The sequence below is a fragment of the Artibeus jamaicensis genome, unplaced genomic scaffold (genome assembly GCF_021234435.1).
Source record: "Artibeus jamaicensis isolate MK-2021 breed Jamaican fruit bat unplaced genomic scaffold, CSHL_Jam_final contig_264, whole genome shotgun sequence".
Lineage (NCBI taxonomy): Eukaryota > Metazoa > Chordata > Mammalia > Chiroptera > Phyllostomidae > Artibeus > Artibeus jamaicensis.
Genome location: NW_026521576.1, coordinates 2,798,035 through 2,810,645, shown reverse-complemented (window position 1 = coordinate 2,810,645; position 12,611 = coordinate 2,798,035). Strand labels below are relative to the sequence as shown.

Genomic DNA, 12,611 nt, shown 5'->3' with positions numbered 1-12,611 from the left:
CCTTCCCTCCTAGTCCTCATCCCTGTGTCCTTCATACTTGTTCCTCCAAATCCCTCCCCTTTAGCACTAGTTTTTTAACATAAGCAGCTATTTTTTGATCAACGATATTATATAGAATTGGAGCAATCTGACACTCATAATCAATTAGTACAAACAAGCCCTCCTCTCACCTGAATTGCAACAGGCCAAATCTAAAACAAGGCTAATTACTATCAGGTTATTGTTATTCTCTAAAAGACTGAGATTCCAATGTCATAGTGACTCACCTGTTTGCCCACCAATTTTTTGACATGGAACTGTAAGAACTCTTAACAAACCATCTGGTTTATAAGAATAATGTTCGACTAGCTGAAAGAGAAGAAAGTAAGAAAGTGCAATAAATAACAAGGCAGGAAAAGGAATCCTACCTGGAGCAGTTGACTCTTCTTTTGAACTTTAAAAGTGATTCAAGGACAACCTTTAACCACAAGGACAGCCCACGATTTTCTTGTTGGTCTGTCTGATCCCTCTGACGTCTCTCGTCCCACTCTCAGACTTAGGACAGAAGTCCACATACTACCTTTCCTTCAAAATCCCACTCCACTCTCCGCTCACCCCTTCTCTCTCTGTCTTTCTCTATCTGCTCTCTCTCTGTTTCTGTCTCACTCTTTCTTTTTAGGTAGCAAGTTGCATTTACAGTATTTGTTTGTATTCTCCTACCTATGTCTGTGTGAGATTATGGAGGTGAACTCAGCATTCAGTCATCCAACGAACATTTTGCTTCCCTAGGCCCTGGGTGAGGACAAGGTAAACTCAGGTGAATAACACATATTTCCTGCCCTGGAAGTGCTTACTTTCTGGGTGGAGAGACAGATAAATGCTTATTACAGTGCCATGGGCAAAGGCTTTGGAGGGACCAAGTCATTCAGCCCAAAAGTTTCAGAGAAAAGACATTACAGCACAGGTGACATAGGAGCTTGGGACATAGGGGAAGGTCACCTCTTGGAAAATAACCTTGTATCCACAGGGCATGGACATCTTTGGCTAATGGCTCCCAGAAAACTATGATTATGATGTTTAATTTCTACATTAAAAATAAATTAGTGGCAAATAGATTTATTTATATCTTATCAAAATTATGCAATATTTTTCTCATAACAGATACTTTCTCTTCAGACAATCTAAAATATTCATATCTGATATCTTCCCTTGTCTGTTTATTGGTACTTTTTCCAGTCCCAAAACTTACCTACTTGTGTGAATGTTTGTTGAATGAATATATTTTACCCTTCCAGGTAACATTCTTTTCTCAAAATTTTAATTATTGTGGTTAGACTATAACATGATATCTACCCTCATAACAAATGTTGCAGTCATGATCAGCCCTAACTTGCTACTAGAATGGATCCCCAAGCTTTCCCCGTTCTGTTAAATGCAGTAGTATGTTCTCAGGCCAGTAATATTGAGGTCCCTAAAACAGGTGAGACATCTCATCCACTTCTCCAGAGTCATTCAAAAATCTCCTTCAGTGCTTGTGTTTTTAAACAATCTAGCCAAGCCCTGGCTGGTGTAGCTCAGTGGATTGAGCACAGGCCTGCAAACCAGAGGATCACAGTTCGATTCCTAGTCAGGGCATATTCCTGGGTTGCAGACCGGTTCCCTGCAGGCCAGTTCCTAGCAGGGGATGCACAAAAGGCAACCATACATTAATGTTTCTCTCCCTCTCTCCTTCCCCTCTAAAGATAAATAAATAAATAAAATCTCTTTATAAAAAAAAACAATCTATCCCACAAGGGTGGCTGGGAGGTGGGTGTACATGTAGGGATTTCCCACTTAAACAGGGGTCTGCAAACTCTTTTGTAAAGGACCAAAGAGTGCAATTTTAGGCTTTTTCAGGCCACACACTATCTCTGTTACACAGTCCTTTATTTAAAACAATCCTTTAATATATAAAAGCCACTTTCCTCAAGGACTATACAAAACCAGCCAGGGGCCAGATTCAGCTCCTGTGCACCAAAGGAAGGAAGGCTATTGTAATAATTACCAACTCTCAGAAAAAAATAGCAGCAGAGTGGGTGGGGCCAGGGCACACAGGTGCCTTACACTGCTGTTGAGAAAAACACACGAAATCACATCTGTAAAAATGAAAGTTACTTCTACTATTTTTATGTTCTTTTTTAAACACAGTGGCTAGAAAATATACAGTGTGAAGAACTTAATTAGACCTGAATACTATAATATGCCAGAGAAATGAATACACATGGGACAAAGTCTTGGGAAGGAACTTTCTAACAACTAGTGATGTTTGGCACTGTAGGTACACACAGACTATGAAACTGTGAGTGGATTCCCAGGAGAAAAACCACAACTGGGGAGAAGCTGGATGGCTACACAGGTGATGGAACCAAGAGCCTTGGAGCCTTTAAATGCACACCATCAACATATCATATAAGAGTCAAGAGACTTTGGTGAGAAGTTAATGCTTCCAGGCTGCATTCTCTACTCATCTCTCTAAATTTTCAGTGGAGTATTTGATAGGCTGAATGCTCTCAAATCAATATCATTAAAATAAAGCAAAGTCTGTGGTTGATAATTAGCTATACGCTAATGAGCTACAAACCAAAAGACAAGGTCAGTGTTATAACTGATAAAAATAATATTGTAATTTGCAGCATTTGGAATAAAGCATTTCTTTTACTCACTATAGCATTAGGAACCAAAATAAATTATTGGTGGTGGTTACTCTAAGTACATCTCAGTATTGAGTTGGGACCTTTCCTCCTGTTACCACATATGAGGTTCCTGGCCAGACCTGGGTGTGGATGTTTGCACACATCCCTCACTCACAAAAGCTCAATGTAGTTGTTGCTTTCTGGGTGGCAGAGTCTCTTGGTTTTCTCTGTCTCTGCCCCACTGTGGTATATAGGACCCTTTGGTAAAATGTCATGGACAGTGGTTTCATTTCTGCACAAAGCCTGTGATTTAAAAGAAGACAAGCCACTTAACCTGTGACAGCCCCATGGAAACCAGTGGTGAGCATGGGTTTAGTGCTCACTCTACTACAGCAACTTTCAAATTTTGAGCTGTTTCAGGATTATTGATAGTTGGATCAAGAATAAACACTTCAGAGCAGAGTGGAACAGTCCGTGCAGGGGGTGGTGGGAGCACAGGAAGTGCTGCCTTACTTCCTAAGTTGTCGTCTTACTTTCAGTGGAGACTCATTTTGCGGCAAGAATGCCCCTCAACATTTTATATTCAACTCAGCCTCTCACTGCTTAAAGACAGTATGACTGGCCATCTCCACCCCTTCTCCCCAGCCAAACACACCTTTGTGTGTATTTGTCTTTTTTTCCCTTTTTAAAATTTAATTATTTTTCAAGTACAGTTTTCTAGTGTGTATTTGTCTTAAAGGCTATTTTCTAGTCCCCAGTACAGGGTTCCTGTTAACTCTGAACACAGCCTTGAGTGGCACCACCCTGAGGTTCCAAGTCCTGACTGGCCCTGGAGAAGATACAGAACCTTCTGGAGCCTCATTAACCAAACATGATGACTAGACCAGTACTTCTTAAATGTGGACATTGGTATGTGACACCTACACAGTGAAGAGCAGGTTCTGGTTGGGCAGGTCTCAGGTAGGGACCTAGGAGGGTTTCTCTAAAGGGCTCCAAGGGTCCTGTGACCCTGATTTCCCAGGGTTGTGCGTACCTGCCAGAGCGTGTCAAACTTCTTGCCATCCGGGATGGAGAGCTTCCCTGTCTTGTCCTTGTCGATGCGGTAGTGCAGCACTTTGCCCTCGTGTAGCAGGCACAGGGCATAGGACCCATTGTTGTCCCTGGCCCTGATCCTAGAAGACAGGAAGAGTCAATCATTCCCAATCCCATCCCCCACCAGAAGCACCCTGAGCAGGCTGCTGGCCATGGTGTCCCCATCTCAGGGTCAAGGGCTTTGTCCACCATGACCAGTGAGGCCCCAGTCACAGCTTAATGATACCAAGAGCTCAGGACAGGAAAATTCTATGGCCTGGAGCTGGGTTGCAACGGAGCAAGAAGCCCTGGCTGGGCATCAGGAGAAGCCGAGGCTCTCCTGGGGCAGCAGCCCCTCTTGGGGTACCAGCACCTGAGACTTACAGGACCCTGGAGCTGGCTCAGTGGGGGGTCTATGGAACTCTCTGATTTGCCTCCTTTCTTCCCTGAGGTCAGAGTCCCAGCCAGTGCTGTTCCCAGCCCAGGAAGTACAAGGTGCGGGTGTTTCAAGGGCATTCTAACTAGGAACTCCTGGACCACAGATGGACAGGTTTTAGAGCTCCCACTTCCAGGGCCTGCTCTCCCTTCTGTAGGGTGGGGGGCAGGGTTGGGATTTAAACTACTATTGCATATGACACAGTGAGATGAAGTCATTAAGAAAGAAAACGTCATCCACTGAGAGTTGAACGGCAGGCAAAATCAGAGCTGTGCTGGGCTGAGCTGACTGCCCTGGTTCTGATTCCATAGCCTGGTGGGGTCAATGGGAGATACCCCCTCACCTTATCCCAGGGAATGAGAACTGTGAGTCCAAGAACCAGAAGGGAACACACACTAAAGTGCACAAGAAGGGGGACTTCTACCTACAGGGAAGAGAGAGGCTTGCTGGGAAAGCCAGGTGGGGGTGCTGCAAAGGCACAGAATAAGTGTGACCCCTAAGCAGTTTAGCTGCTTAGTCACAGTCATCCTCAGCCCATTTTCCCTTTCTAGCAACTTGAGCCCTTTGGATCATGAGATCTGAGAAAGGGTATATCCTGGAGGTACTAGAAAGCTGTCAACCCCGACATTTTCTAAAATGAGGGAACTGAGGCCCCAAATATTAAGTGTTCAAATGTACTATATTTGGGGAAGAGTTCAAATGTGCCAACCTGCCAGGAACTTCTGCATTTGGGGGGCATTTGTGATGACTCCTCCCAGCTGCAAGAGGTCAGCAGTACAGGGTCACATGAGACAGGCTTTGGAAATAGGTATGGTCACACTTTCCTGTCCTCAGTCTTGTAGGTTTGTCTCAAAAAGCTAACCAAAGGCTGGAGAGCTAAGCTGTGTTGTATGAGATGGGAATTTTGTTTTAAAAATAAAGTTCTTATCAAGTTGTGCTTGTCTGTGTATAACAGGCAGGTTCCCTGCACACCTCATGGCTCAAGGCAGCTGGTCTGAGTGGAGGGATGTGCACAGGCCCTCCTGAGCATCAGCAAGGGCCGGTTCTGAAACCTCTGCACTGTGACAACAGCTCCTTGCTCCCGAACCTGAGGGGTCACCAGCACCCTGAAGCATAAGCTACACTTCCTGGTAACATGGCCTATGAAGGCCAGTTGGTCGCTATCAAACTAAGAACCAACCATACAGAAAAGGCAAAACATTTGTATATGGGGGAGAACTGAGTCCATTTTGTAATGTGGAATATGGCACTACTTAAATTTTGTTTATTATAATACATAAGCATTAGTGAAAAACAAATATGATAGTTTGCAAGTATAGGAAACTATGTAAATTCTTAATACTAACCATTAAGAATCTATACATATACACACAAAAGGATAATGGGAGCATTAAGTTCACAGGCCATTCCAAATGTCACTGTCCTTGATTTACAGTCCTTCACATCTTTGACCTCAGAGTTGTAGAACAGTAAATGGGACCTGAACTCTGTGTTTCAGGTTTATGTCCAATTTCCACCACTCCATCTTGTCTTGTACCTTCACTGACTTTTTCTCATTATAAAACTGAGGCAGAGAATCACAGATTTCCCAGGAACATGGTTACAGTCACTTCATTAGAAATCTGGGAAATGCCAATTAAGACCACACTGGAAAACAGAAGCATGGTATAGTGTTCCACATGGAAAACATTAAAAGACTTAATTAAGTGTTGGCGAGAATGGGGGCCACAGAATCCTCTGTATACAGCCAGTGGGAGTGTGAATCTAACCATTTTGGAAAACAATTCGGAATTTTCTACTGAATTCTAATCTATTCACCCCTTGTGAGTCAGCAATCCACTTCCAGCTATACCAAATTTGTGTACTCTGCATCCTGAAAGTATTCTTGGATGTTTACAGCAGTTTTATCTGTGATCACCAAAAATATTAAACCTGAATGTTGGCTGACTTCAGAGTGAGTAAATAAATTGTGAGATATTCATAAAAAGGAATGCCACAGGACAAAAAAATGAACAAACAGCAGTGATACAAAGAAAAAATGACTTTTGTGAACATAAAACCTCCTCAGGATTCCACATACAAAAAGTTCCCGAACAGGCAAAAGGAAGTGGTTTTGTTCAGATGTGTACAGGTCTTAAGGTGATAACATAAAAAAAAACAACAACTAAAACAGGAAGAAGAAGAAGAAAGTGAGGGCATGCTGGACACAGAGCCCAGGAAGTGGTGTCCTCCAGGGGTGGGGTGTGAATAGGGACCTGCTGAGATGTTGGTGTTTTCTTTCTTGACTCCAGTGGTGTTGGCACTATAATTATTCATTAAGATGCTCAGACAAAGTGACATACTCTTTTGTGTGTGTGTGTTTTTTCTTTTGTGTGTTTTATACTTCATAATAAAAATGGTATAAAAAGAGAGCTGGTACAGGTGGAAATAGAGTGGCTTTGATTTTGGACAAGTGACTGCTGCAAAGACACACACAGTTCCCAGAGGACAGTCTCCCTCCTGTAGCACCAGCCAGACAGCCTGGCCAGTTCCCAGGACAACAGGGTAACAACTACCCTGTGAGCACACTCTAAGGATGGCAGACACAGGGACTGGCTGCGGGCATGCGGCCTGAACAGCCCCGAGGCAGCTGGCAGGAAATGAGGGCACAGAAGGGAAACCCACAGGCCCAACAGCTGTAGGTGGCAAAGACCAAGCTTGGTGACATTAACAGCCAGCAACTGTGAGGTGTTTGCTGGCTGCGGTCAGATCCTTGGCTGGGCTAGGCTACTTTTAATAAAAAATATGGAAAACATGGTTTGGAGGCTAGAGCAGCTTCTCTTTTTAGCTCCCCATTTCTCAGGAAAGTGCCCCTCTGCCCCACACACCCACCAGGTTTGTTGCACAGGTGCCCAGAGAGGGGAAGAGTGAAGTCTGGTCTTTTCAATGTCTCTCAGGGTTGCTGCCTTCCAACCTCAGTGTCAATGGCCTCAGGCATGTCTACATAGGCCCTAGAATACTTTTTCCCAGTGATTCTCTTGGAACAGTCCAACTCATACAGATTTGTGTTTTGCTACTACAGAGCATGGGATTTCAGTGCTTTGAACTGGAGCTATGCTGTGAATTTTCCTTAACTAGCCTTGAGATGTCTGGATGTCATGTGGCATGCACACTCTTCCTGGTGAGAAGAAAGGGAAGGCACCTTCCTCCAAGGTGGACAGCCTGAGGCTCTGTGATGAGCGGTGAGGTGGGGAGAGTGGTCATTCTTAGAGAGGTTGAACCACATACCCTCCTGAATGGGACAGAATGTGTGGTGGTGATGCCCAGACACTGGCAGGGAAGCAAGGACCTGGGAGGTAGTAGGACCCTCCAGGCAGCTTCCGCCCACCAAAGTCATGAGACATGGAACTGTGTCTGTTGCAGACAGAATAGCTGGGGAGGAAGGAACAGTTTGTGGGAGTGGCATGCTGGACAGTGTGTATGCTGATACAAGGATGAGAGTCCCTAACTCAGGAGAGGTAGCAGCCCTAATGATACACTAAAGACAAAAGAAAATGCCACTTCTGGGAGCTACTGTTTTCACCATAGTAAAATTTAGGCACACGTGCCCTCCATGTACATAGTGAAAGCAGATCAGTACAGAATACAGATTCAAATCTGGGGTCATGCCAAGCTTCTTTCCCATACCTGCCTTTTTAAAGATTGTATCACAAATTCCCCTCTCCATTTCCCTGGGCACTAGTTCATGAGGTGGAACTAGGTCACTATTCTCTGCCAGCTTCACGGGGACCTTGATTAGACCAATGAACTGACATTGACATCAGTCCACAAAACCCTTTGAACTTTTTACTTCAGATAGGTTGAGACTATTTGTGTTGATCTGCGGCTGTAGACCACACATGTCAAATAAAATGGTGTACTTTGATCGTAGCACATGAAGGTGCTAAAAGAATTTAGCTTTTATTGTCACATCTGAGGCTCAAGACAGCCATATGCTGTCTCACTCATGAATGAACAAGGGTAAAATATTCTCTAAACACACATTTACTTTTTAAATTTAAATATATAGCAAAAAGTGAGTTGAAATTTGAGCAGGGATAAGTAAGTAGCAAATGAGAGCAAAAAAAAAAAAAAAAGAGAGAGAGAGAGTTTGGTCTAAGGGCCAATACCAGTACCAGCACTGGAAAGAAAGACAATGTACTGGGCCAGCAGCATGGTGCACCCCTGTACCTCAGGTGTTCCCACATTAAAGCACATGCCTGTGAAGAAAATAACCTCTTCAGCTCTGCAGAACAGCATTCTAGATGTAGAATGCTCCAGATACCCAATGATAAATATTAATCAAGTACAAGCTCAAAAGGGTCACAAAAATATAAGGAAATGTGACTTACAGGAGAAGGAGTAGGGAGAGAAAGGGAGTGGGAGATAGAGATTTATATCTACTCCCAAGGACTTTCAGCACTGTAGTCATCAGGTATGGAATATAGGTTAACTATGTATGAAATCTCCAAAGAAACAAAAGATGGAATCACAAAAAATAGCAAGCAGTAAGATATCCTCAAAAATGCTCAGGGATATTTCCAAATGACAGCAACAACAACAAACAGAACTGCTAGAAATGAAACAAACATGTGATTGGTGGGAAAAAGTTCAGAGAATGAGTTTAACAGCAACTTAGACATAAAATTAATAGAATGGAAGGCAAATTTAAAGATATTACCATAATGTAGCACACAGAGAAAAGGCAATACAATATTAGAAAAATGTAGAGGATAAATTGAGAAGGTGTAACATCTGTTTAATAGAAGTTTCTGAAGGAATACATGATAAAAAAAAGAACCAACAGTAATATTTGAAGAAAAATAGCTATTTTCCAAAACTGAAGAAAGAAAAGCACCTGTGGTTGTAGGAAGCACAGATACCTGACCACCGTTGGCTTTGAGTTAAAATTAGTTTGTTCATCCCCAAGACAACTCAAATAAAACACTAGTTTTATCATTTTATCATTGAGTAAACTGAAGTCAGAAAGATGAATTAAGTTGTCTCCACAGAGCTGTTAAGTGGCTGGGCCTGTCGGACTTCATGGCCTGAGTTTCTCCACTACTGCACTTAAGTTTCTACAAATAGAAGTAGTATTAAGGTATGTATATCAACCAGTCAAATAAGCAGTATTTGAGTTGTGTTGCAGGACCCTCAGAAGTGACAGTTTTCTAGTACACATATGGTTAGAGACTGTCCAATGAACTCTGAAAATCTCAAATGGTCACTGTTCTTAATCTAGCTTAGGTAGGTAACAGGCTTTGCCAACAGGGTCCAATGTGGTCCTCAGACCAGTAGCATAAACATCACTTGGGAACTTGTTGGAAATGCAAATTCTTTAGCCATTACCCAGACCTAGTGAGTTAAAAGCTCAAGGAGGGGGTGACCCTTAGCAATCTGTGCCTTTAACCAGCCTCCAGGTGGTTCCCACACACAGAGAATGTTGAAGACTACTGCTTATATCATCTCCTCTAGATTTCATATCCATCTTGTGAAACACAACGAAAGGTATAGCTTTCTCATTCTTCATCCTTCATCCTAATTTACATTTGTTCCTTGCTCATAGGGAATACGGGTATATATTCTTACAAGCTATCTCACTGTCTCTGTAAAATGCACCATGTTGTGAATACATTTTTATGGCTACTTTACACCGGGTTGCACTTGCACTGGAAAACATTCCTCGTACCTATTTCCAACTCAATGCATCCACTTGCAATCCAGTTCATAGGCACTGTGTGTGGGGGGGGGGGCCTGGGACATTGGTGAAAGGTATTGTTCTAATAGTCAAGGGTGACAGGTATGCCCTCTGGTGTCCCTGGGCCAGGTCCATCCTGGACAAGAATTACATGGCTCTGATTTGTACTCTTCTGATTCTGGGTGGACACAACCCTTTTCCTTAGAGAGACTTGTCACTGAATCTTCTAGTCCCTAGTTGTGTACAGAGCAGTGTACACTCTTGCTAGACCATCTACGCATCTTGCTCATTGCTTTAATTGCAGGGCCAAAAGTAAGAGGCATAAATGGATGAGTGAATTGTGTGTGTGTATGTGTGTGTGTGTAAAGGACAGAGAGAATAGAAAAGGATATGGTAAGGAAGGGAAGGGAGGAAGAAAGAAAATCATGAGAACTAATACAGACATATGACTCAAAGATCAAAATGTTGATTTCTCACTGAAGGTGACAGGGGAAGGTCAGGGGACACCTGAATTTCAGATGCAGAGTATGTAAGCACAGGCCACACAGAGGAATCAATTATGGGGCTAGACTACTGATTGCTTCTGTGGGGTAAGCCGCATTTGTACTTGGTCCCTGCTCCAGAGGCTTCTGCACACAAGGACGAGAGGCTTCTGGGGGTGGTCTTAACTAACATAAAAAGCTGTCATAAGAAAGAAGAGTGTCTAGCAGGGAAAGGAGCATGTCTAGGGGTCCTACACATTGTGTGCAACAACCACAGGCCAGCACTGTGAGTGAACCAGTGAAACACACAGGCCATAGCTCCTAATACCCTGCACACTCCCCAACTCGTGCATCTCTCAGATCACTGACTTCAAATTCTCCTGGACTTCCTGTCTGCCTCAGTTTCTTACCATCCCTGCTCTGCCCACATGACCAGCTGTCACATGAGTAATGCTCTCTTTTAACTCCTGCAAACTTCTGTGTATGGTCTAAGACTTGCCTCTCGGCTACCTTTCCCCAGCAGGACACACAGGATTACTGCCATGCCCATGGCAACCTCTGTCCCCCCACCTGCTCTTCACACTCTGGAGGCCATCCAAGAAGTCAAGGTCTTTCTCAGAATCTGACAAGTGTCCCAGAGATGACTAGCCCACTGGTTTGGCCTAGGAGGCTCTGCATGGCAGCATGCACTCTCCACCCTGCCACCACCCAGGAAACCCCACTCTCCTGTGACCTCCTTCTTAAATCCCCTTCACCTCCTGTCTCCATGGCAACACTGGCCTGGCACTCAGCAAGTATTTCCAAAGTAATATGTGCAGTCAGCACCTTGAACTCACTCTTGGTTCTGTAAGATTTATAAAAACTTTAGCCAAAAAACAATAAGATATTAACAATAAGATATTGTGGGTACTAAACACAAAGACAGTGACAATTCCGTTGTTTTTTCTTTTATAGGACATACAATTTTTGGAGCATTTTCATGGTAAAATACTTTACATAATGAAACAAAGAGCAGAGCACATTACATTGTGGGGAAGAGATATGCAATTGGAGAAGCATTTGTGCACAAGGGCTGTGAGCAGCCCTGTGTGAGCCACATGGGGAGGTATTTTTGCCAGGGAGGGTCAGGGGCCTCAGTCAGCCCCAGCAGGGCCCAGCACTGTGACCACAAGGCTTTGAGGTTTTGTCCTGAGAATGTGCCTGTATTTTTTATAATGAGTTGTGAACCTAGAAGAAGGCTTAGTTTTCTTTCTCTTATAAGTGGAAAAATATTAACAAATTATTATTTAAAAAAGAGGCAAACACTATGCAGTTAAAAAAGAAAATAAAAGGTACTACTGAGAGTTGTAAGGAAGGTAAGTAAAAAATTATATTTTTCTCTAAATTTTGTATTTGTAGTATTTACTAGCCTTAAAAATTTGTGATTTTTTTTCTTATTCTAAAAGTATATTTTGTACCTAATTTTGTACTTGTTAAAAAGAGGGTCTTCAAATTGTATATGCTTTGAACCCTACTAATCCTGGATCCTTCCTCTGGGGGATGGAATTCATAATTTTTGGAAAATAAGCTTTGTTTCCCTTTTCTAACAAATTTGCATTTTAGTCACACCTGAGCTATGACTAATTTCTCAAAATGGCCAATTATACCATCACACAAGGCCTCAGAGAGCCAAGGGTACACACCCCTAACAGCATCTGTCCCTGGAGTCACTAATACAGCAGAGCTCTGACCCCCAGCCACAGGACCTGGGCTGGGAATCCCTGTCTGGTGTTCACATGAATGTACAGAGTGAGTGTGCTTACCCCTAGACTCCCCACTGTCTCTTCCTACATCCAGCCAGACAAGTCTACTGAACTTTAGTTGGATCTTCCCTAACACATACCCCAAAATGGACAGACCAACTTGCCCAAAGCAAGCCCTCCCACGTCCAGCGAGTTTCCCAAGCACACTCCCACCTCAGAGCACAAGTGCTATTCCCTTGCTGGGTGGCTCCCACTGCCTTCAGGTCTTTGTCAAATTTCTGCTTCACAGCAAGGCCCTTCCTCACCACCCAGCATGAGACAGAACCAGGTGCCCTGGCCAGCACGCTCTGTTCCCTTCTCCATATACACTGACGTCCTGTGAAGTTCCCATTCAATGGCTCATTGTCTGTTTCTGCCACTGAGATGCAGGCTCCATGAGGCAAATGCTGGTATGGCTCATGTCTCCACCCCCAGTGCCTGGAACAATGTTGGCATTTGGTGCCTCACACAACT

At 43.5% G+C, this 12,611-nt stretch overlaps 1 protein-coding gene across 8 annotated transcripts in view; it reads right to left on the bottom strand.

Moving 5' to 3' along the window:
- SYK (spleen associated tyrosine kinase) overlaps positions 1-12,611 on the bottom strand; it is an 83,094-nt gene that overhangs the window by 31,725 nt on the left and 38,758 nt on the right. For all 8 annotated transcript variants that reach the window (XM_053662629.1, XM_037126387.2, XM_037126388.2 and 5 more), the window contains 2 exons: positions 3,685-3,823; positions 267-348 (listed from right to left, as the gene is read on the bottom strand). In XM_053662629.1, the coding sequence (XP_053518604.1) occupies positions 267-348; positions 3,685-3,823 (221 nt within the window). The remainder of the gene's footprint in view (positions 1-266; positions 349-3,684; positions 3,824-12,611) is intronic.